Source organism: Cornus florida, unplaced genomic scaffold, assembly GCF_030987335.1.
Source record: "Cornus florida cultivar Cherokee Brave unplaced genomic scaffold, ASM3098733v1 CherokeeBrave_3.0.0_Hap2_Chr11, whole genome shotgun sequence".
In the NCBI taxonomy this organism is placed as follows: Eukaryota; Viridiplantae; Streptophyta; class Magnoliopsida; order Cornales; family Cornaceae; genus Cornus; species Cornus florida.
Window position 1 is genome coordinate 122736514 of NW_026775581.1, and position 8704 is coordinate 122745217.

Consider the following 8704-nt stretch of genomic DNA (forward strand, 5'->3'; position numbering starts at 1 on the left):
AACGTACAGAACAATGACTTGGATGAATAATAATAGCCTCATTAGAACAGGACAATGACTTTGATAATAAAAATGGGACAAGAAAGAAAAGGTAGACAACAATAACATTGATGAATATTAATGGCCATCAAATGAGACCGACCTAAATAACGAACTCTTTAGAGATGTCACTTCTTTGCAACTGCGTCTTGATTGTTGTTTCCTTCAGTTTTGGCATCTGGAGAAGAATCTACTGGATCATTTTGGGTGGCATCAATCGTCTCATCTTGGGAAGCTGAAGAATTAACAGATTCGTTTCGACTTTCATCTGCATTGTTGTTTTCGTTAGAGAATGCTACCTTTTCTTCTGTTCCTGCTCCAGAATCAGTATCGAACTTGTTCTGAACTGTGGCTGAAGATTCGGAACTGTTCTCTGTCCCTGCAGGTGTATTGGAGTTGACATTCTGCTCATCTGAAACAACAGATTCGATAACATTAGAAGAATCAGAATCCACGGGTTCATCATTCGTGGTGTTTATATTCTCACTTCTTGTTGTCTGCATGTCATCTCCCGGAGAAGAATCAGTTGTCTCTCCATGTTGTGAGGATGAACTGGGAGTTTGTCCGTCACTTGTTGTATGGTCACTCTCCACTTGCTGCTGCTCATTGAAATCTTCTGTTACTGTTGTATTCGGATGGGAGCCATTCTCTGTCTCTAGTAAACTGGTCTCGTTCCCTTTCTCTTCATTGATCATCACTTCTGAAGAATTGTTGTGTTCAACTGCTTCACTTTCTTTCTCATTAGAGTCTGTCACATTCAGAAACTTGTTTGTATTATTCTCTTCTTTACCGCTTGATTTCCCTGCATCTTCAATCGTACTTACCTTCTCTATTTTTTCACCTTCGCCATCCATCTCTTTATTCTCTTTTCCTCTCTCTGAGCCTCTACTATCATCCTTTTCCTCAATTTCCTTCTCTTTTCCTTCGCTTTCTGAGCCTCTACTCTCATCCTTTTCCTCAATTTCCTTCACTTCACTTTCTTTCTCTTTGTTCTCTTCATTTTGAACCTCTTTGTTTTCTTCCTTCTCTTCTATGATTTCCTTGTCTACAATTTCTCTCTCTCTGTTACTTTCACTTTCCTCTCCACTCTGCCTCTCCTTTATCTCTTCACCCTCCTCTGTTCTACTCTCACTGTTCTCGTTCTCTCTCTGTTTGCCATCTTCTACACTCTCTCTCTCTTTGTTACTTTCACTTTCCTCTCCACTCTGCCTCTCCTTTATCTCTTCACCCTCCTCTGTTCCACTCTCACCGTTGTCGTTCTCTTTCTCTTTGCCATCTTCATCTTTTTCTTTGTTATCTTCCCTATCCTCCTCTTTGACTTCATTATCTATGCTCTTTTCAATCTCCTTATCTCCATCTACAGAATCCCCTCCATGCTCACCTTCATCTCTCACTCTCTCTTGATCACGTTCAGTTGATTCATCATCTCCGCGCCCCTTTCCTTCACTATCGCCTTCTTCAGGATTGCTTTTCTCATCAAAGGATTTGCTTTCTTCTTCTTCTTTCACCTCCTTGAGTCTATCATCATCAATGGTTGTTTCCTCCTGAGGATCATCATCGAGGTACTTTCTCCCTAACTTGACGTCCTCTGAAATTTTCGTTGATGCTGCTCTCTTATCATGGACTTGATGAAGCAGCCAGATGCAAATACCGAGCAATAGACATATCTGCAGAGCATGCTTTACCTTGAAACCTTGAGATTTCTGGTTTTTTGGAGGTGACATGATGGATTCCCTCAAATTTTAACTTGTATGAGTCAACCACTTCTTGCAAAATCTAACCCTTCAATTATTCCATTCAAGAAAAAGAAAATAATAATAATAAATTCAATAAAGTTACTCCAGTTCTGAAAATTCACACCGAAGAGAAACAAATAATATAAAAATATAAATGATAAATCTTCATGCAACCGATGGATGAAAATACTTCAATCAAGTACCTTGAAACCAAGCCTTTTGCTTTTCTTCACGTTCTTACCCATTATTTGTAAGCTCTGGAGCTCAAAATTTATATCTTTATATATAGTGCGTATCTGTAATTTTTATTCCTATTCTCTTTCATTTTTTTTTTTTTTTTTTTATTATTATTCATGATCGGGTGACTTAAAAGGAAATATTTTTATTCATATAAGGTTAGAGGATACCAAAGCCAGGGCCGGTTGGAACCTTAGGCGAGTTAGGCACCCCAACCAATAAAAAGACTTCAAAATTTTTTATTTATTCATATAAATTAGAACTTTCTTATAATATTTATTTCCTTCAATTATTAAATCTCAACTAGTAAAAATATTTGATAGTGGGTCTAAAAGATTATTATCATTTTTTTGAGGATCCAATATTTTTTTCTTTATATATTATAACTTACCTAAAATTTTTTTTTTCTTTTATTGTCAACCAACAAATAAATATAATAGTGGGCCCCAAATATTTTTATCCTTCTGTCACTTTTTTTGTCTTTTCACACTACATCAGCTCCACCTACATATATATTTCTTCTTGTTGTCATTACACTAACTATAAATATTAAATATCTATTTAACAATTGATAAAAGTTTTTATATTTTTCTAAGTTTCTTATTAATTTTTTTTTTTCCTCACATATTTTTCCTTCACTCTCATTTAAAATTTTCTTTTATTTTCTTTTCTCCACCTAGTTACAATTTACAATTTCACTATGTCACTCCCTCAAAAAAAAAAAAATTATATTACATTTTATCGTAACAAAGAATCTGTTAAAATATTGAACCAAATTTATCAAAATCAATTTCTATTATTTTATAATTTAAAATATTTTATAATTTTATTAATTTTTGTTATCATAAAATTGTATATATATATATTTTTTGGTTTGTGAATTGTCATCATGTTTATTCACATTGTTGAATATCTCTAGAGACTAAAAAAATCCTGAACAAAGCAATGTTGTTGGATCAAAATTGTTAAGAAAAGAACTTAAAAGCAAACAATAGTTACACTATTTATTTTCGGTAAATGAAAAATCGTTAAATTCATGTAAAGTCGATAGCTGCAAAAATTCTTACCTTGTATTGCAGTCCCAGAACCTGAAATAATGGATGATCAGACCTGCATACTCTATTGCAGATTTAATTGGGAAACTATGTTGTTGTTGAGGGGCGTATATAGTGGACCTCTATAAATACACAAACACAGGTAGGTCACAGAGAGCGAAGGTTGATACGTCTGTGTCCACCATTTCCTTCTTCTTGTCGACACCCCCTTCAATTCCCACGTCCATTTCAATTTCCTTATCCTCTCTCTTAAATATTGTCGTAATAATCCCATAGTCGCTGTTTTACGTCAACTTTCACATTAATCAATCATTTAATTTCCAGTAAAACACATGAATCAATCATTTTTCGTTTTTAATCCCACTAGCTTTTACCGTGACACGTTTCACCTTAAGGAGGAACCCCACTCTATATCGTTTTCTCTCTCTAAAATTACTTCACGCCTTCACCACGCTACAGCGGACCACTTAACCACAAACGTATCCAATCATGTCCTCGAAGCTTCTGGCTTCCGCGCTCCGCCAAACCTCGCTCAAAACCTCCACCTTCTGCTCCCCCTCCACCGCCGTCGCCGCCGTGTCTCCGCTGTACGCGACGGAAACATATGACGAAATTTCGATGAAAGGCGTGAGGATCTCCGGGAGGCCGCTTTATCTGGACGTTCGGGCGACTACCCCGGTGGACCCCAGGGTTCTCGACGCCGTGCTTCCCTTTTACATATCCCGGTTCGGCAACCCCCATTCCCTTTGAGGATTAGGGTTGAGCCCCAAATGAATGGGGGAGGGCAGGAGAGGGGGATTCGAAGAGGGACGGTCCCGACTCCGTTGGTTGTAGGGATGGGGGCAGCGTGCGAGGTGGACACGAAAGAGATGGAGTATGATGAGGAGAGGATTTCAAAGTTGCAGGAGAGGTTACTGAGTGGGATTAGAGCTAAGCTTGATGGTGTGGTGGTGAATGGGAGTGCAGAAAGGCGGTATGCCGGGAATTTGAACTTGTCATTTGCTTATGTTGAGGGAGAGAGTTTGTTGATGGGATTGAAGGAGGTGGCTGTTTCGAGTGGGAGTGCTTGCACAAGTGCAAGCTTGGAGCCCTCTTATGTGCTGAGGGCATTGGGAGTGGATGAGGACATGGCACACACTTCAATTAGGTTTGGGATTGGGAGGTTCACGACAGAGGCAGAGACTGACCGGGCAGTTGAGCTCACAGTGCGGCAGGTTGACAAGTTGAGAGAAATGAGCCCATTATACGAAATGGTTAAGGAAGGGATAGATATTAAGAATATACAATGGTCACAGCACTGATTTGCAAGATTGTGGCTGGGACGATACATGCAGGCAAGTTTGTGAAGCAAGCTGCCCAACCATATGGAGTACCAATGAGGTTAGGTTCATTCTTTCTTTTAGGATACTCTTTTGCATGATTTTTGAGAATTCTTAATTGTTGTTCTATTATTAAATTTTGCAATTGGGGGATGTTTCAATGGTTACACTGGTTATTGTGTACTCTATGTGGATTTTTTGATATTTTGGCAAAGGTAATTGTAGCATTATTCTTCTTCTTCAGACTTCAAATTTCGTTCTGCATAGTTGAGCTTTACTCGTTTGTTTGTTGTGCACTGCCAATTGGATTGCTCAGTACTTCCTCATATGATATCTCTTTGTGTATGTGTGAGTCCTGGATACTTGTATTTTTGTGGATGAATGATCTTTAGTACATAGGGCTGGCACTAGCAGGAGGTTTATACACACTGAAAAAAAAAGCCTCGGATAGGAATAGATCATTCCGTAGAGGAAAGGTGGTGGAGCATACTGCATACCCTTTCTTCGTCATTGGATTTCAATGTAATTATTGCATATATTTTGGGAATTAACTTAAAATCATCAGCACTGATTCTTCAAAATTTAGTAGTTGTAACATGGAACGGGGTTCTGTTCCTATAACTAATATCAGCATTGAATGATCTGTATGTCCTTTTTGATCTAATTGCTATTATTATATATAACTATAACTTCTGAATAATCTAATAAGATACTAAGATACAATAATCATGGTAATTTATCTTCAATTTGGAACTCCGAAGTACAGTTTTAGCAGGAAAAACGTGTAAAAGTAAAACAGTGATTCAGCAGTACAGTTTTATATGAAAATGTGTGATATACGAGGCTCCCTCCAAAGAGGAGCCGGCTCAAAACATTCCTTTACAAGAAGTAATCACGCTATTCTAAAATTTAACATGAAATTTGTAACTTTAAATTATATAACCGTAGTTAACTCTGTTGCATAAATAACGACATCACAGAAGGATATAATATGTGTGTGAGCATTTTATTTAGATATGTACATGTATATATTTGATTGACAAAGCTGCAACTCCAATATACTTTTTAGGATATATAGGATAGAAGACAATTCTTGCAATTCAGTGGCAAATGTGAGTCACATGGTAAAGTGAGATGTTCCTTTGAAGAAAGGAGAATCTAGGCTAAAATCTAGCTTAATTACAGGGACTTCGGCTAAATTTGAGCTTGAGGGATATATCAACGTAGGAATGGTCATTTTTTGAAGGGATGATACTTTTTACAGAACTTAATTACTAAAATGCTAAGAAGCATGGACACGGATACGGGACACGACACCGACATGGCGACACGGCAAATCCAAAAAAATTAGGACACGGATACGGCGGGGACACGGCGAATAGTGTATATATATATATATATATATGATGTAGTACTTTAAAAATTACTGAGTGCTACTATTTTTCATCAACCTCACAATGAAAAAAAAACACAAATCATAACTCATAACTAATAAACTATAAAAGAACAATGTTGCAGAGTTATAAAACCAAATAAAATACAAGACATTAGAATAATAACTAGTATCATTTAATCATTATTGTAACTTTACTCCAAATACAAAAGTATAGATAGAAAGGACTATTAACATTCATGACTGTTTGACATTCAGGACTTTTCTCATGTGTAATACTATAGCATAAGCTTTTGGGAAAGCCATTGGTGGGTACAAATTCTTGGTTTTAATTTCCTCATATTTATCATCTTTCAAGACCCAAAAATGACTCCATTTCTTAATTTTTTGCTTCCTCATCTCCATTCAATTGGGACTTGAATTATTATCATTTACTTATTTAAATATTTATTTATTGTATTTAAAATGTCAATGAAAATCCATGGTTCTGTTTATGTGGGATTTGTAATAGGTTTTGTGTTGTTCAATGGTCTCACATAGCATTATGGCCTTGCTTCCCTCTTAGAATCTAAATGGGTAAGGAGATGTATTTTCCCCTCTTATTTTGTCTTATTGATGTATACTTTCCTCTGTTTTAAGTAAGGTGCTAGACCACCCTAATGGAAACCTCACATTTTTTTTTTCACCAGGGGAAATGAATTTTTACATTAATGTATATACAAGTGCCATCACAAAGTGCTATCAAAAACCAATAAAAGGCTACAGGGGCCACAATGCCATGAGCAACCAACCCCAGCCACCAAAATTAACAGGTCCTGCAATATAGCATACCAGCAGAGCAGGACTACCCTGCCTATTACTATTCTATAGGGGGCCTCAATGGATGTTTAGATAAATGAAAGTCCCAACTCTGCAAGTTAATGGAAACCTCACATGGAAACCTTTTTCTGGGTTATTAATTAATCTTTTCCTCGAGTTTCTTCCTTTATAGGAAATGAAGTCCTATTCATTGTGATGTTGCTTGTGCTTTTTGTCAAACTTTTTGATATGATTGGATGCATTGGTTGCTCTTTGGGATATCAATTTTATGTTAGAAATAAGTTATGGTTTGAGCAAGTCTAGTACAGGCACAAGTTTAGCCTCCTCTCCTGTTTGTTGTGGGTGGAATGGATGGAAACGCTGAAATAGTTTATTTGTTTTTTGGGGGAATTGATATTTTGTAGCATAGAATTAAGTTGTGTATCTATTTAGGCTAATTCTCAAACAATTTGCGAGGTTTTTCATTTTTCATTGATTGGATGTTGGTTTCTTCTTTGCGTTCCCAAGAAGCAAAATAGTGATGGCCCTTGGAAGCATGTAAAATTTAACTTTGATGGATTCTCGTGGTTGTTGGATTCATAGAATTGTGGAAGTGAAAGATGGCCCTTGGAAGCATGTAAAATTTAACTTTGATGGATTCTCGTGGTTGTTGGATTCATAGAATTGTGGAAGTGAAAGATGGCTTTTCTTCCAGAAGAATGATATGGTGACTTTGGTGAGGATTTTATTTTATTTTATTTATTTTTTCTTGGGCAAATGAATTTGGTGAGGGATTGCTTCACTTGAGAGTTCATATTCTTCCCTGAGTGGTGTAGGGCGATGTCTTTTTTGATCTGCTATGGATGCTGCTGTATTTTTATTCTTTTTGGTATTTTTATCCGTGTTAAGTGGCTGGATGTCCAATGATGTTGTTTGCTACTATGGCATACTCAGGTTTGCATGATTTGTGTAGGATGCCTTCTTTTGGCTAGACTTGGTATGAAGGGATTCTCAAACATGTCATAGAAACTTCAAAGACGGGGAGAGACAATAGAACCTTATTATATATGCGTTTAAATTATAAGGAATGTATAAAATTGACATGTCTGTGTTTTCTGTGAAAATTTTGACTTCAGGAGTGTTACATTTCATGAACATTTAAAACGCAGGTAAAAATGCTTTAAAAACAAAATATAGATGGCTTTCACCTTCTGATTACGTCTTGGGTGTGTACTTCTTCTATTATTTGGGGTTAAACATATGTTTAATTATGGAATTCATATATATTTATGCATGTAAAAGGTATAGACGAGACCAAAATATCTGAATTCTCGAAGTTCCTTGTTATGACAGTATGCATATGCAAATACACAACAACACAAGACAGATAAAGGGAGAGCGAATTTGAGTGCGGGAGCGCTGAAGCGGCAAAATTAAGTCATAAATGGTGGAAATGGGAGCGGAGCGGAAGCATGTTCAAAGCGTGAGTGTAACACCTGTTGAAAAGAATTTATTTGACTTAGTTAAGAACTCAAATCATTTATGCATATGTTTAAAAACAATAAGGCAGAGGAATAATTTGCAAAGAAAATAAATTTAACAGCTTTAATTTTTTGTATTGTTCTTTTATAAATTGACTGCTATCTTTGCATGCTCGTTGTAGTTTATTATCTTTGGCGGATGATTGAGGTATGATTGAGGTAGGAGACACTTCCATGAATGATTCCTGGGCACCAAAAGGAACAGAAAATAAAGAACTTTAAGACAGAACTTTAACTAATTGATGCTGGTTACTACGTCTTCCAACTCAAATGTATGTTTCAGAATCATATTTTTCGCTTTTGTTTTTTATTTGGCCCTCGCTTCAATGATGGTCGCACAAAAAGAGGGTAATTATTGCATAGTTTGATTGATTTGAATGGGCACTCTCGTTCGTACTATTTGAATGTATGGAACTCTCATGTTTGGTCATGTCTGTAAGAAATTTTGTAGTTATAATGTGATATATATATATATATGTTTGGTCATGTCTGTAAGAAATTTTGTAGTTATAATGTGATATATATATATATATATATATATATATATATATATATGTAAGTATAATACTATAATCATTAATCATAG

General features: G+C 36.1%; 1 protein-coding gene and 1 pseudogene across 1 annotated transcript; one reads left to right on the forward strand and one right to left on the reverse strand.

Annotated features, from left to right (window-relative positions):
• Positions 1-4: 4 nt before the first annotated feature.
• Positions 5-3180, reverse strand: LOC132283929 (spore wall protein 2-like). The gene is made up of 2 exons (XM_059785972.1): positions 3080-3180; positions 5-1821 (listed from the first exon to the last, which is right to left on the reverse strand). The coding sequence occupies exon 2, from the start codon at positions 1761-1763 to the stop codon at positions 168-170; it is 1596 nt and encodes a 531-aa protein (XP_059641955.1). The 5' UTR covers positions 1764-1821; positions 3080-3180; the 3' UTR covers positions 5-167.
• A 341-nt stretch (positions 3181-3521) lies between these two features.
• Positions 3522-8195, forward strand: LOC132286456 (cysteine desulfurase, mitochondrial-like; annotated as a pseudogene).
• Positions 8196-8704: the final 509 nt, after the last annotated feature.

Bases quoted from the DNA above. Each gene is read 5' to 3' on its own strand.
- LOC132283929 (XM_059785972.1), bottom strand. From the start codon at position 1,763: ATGTCACCTCCAAAAAACCAGAAATCTCAAGGTTTCAAGGTAAAGCAT.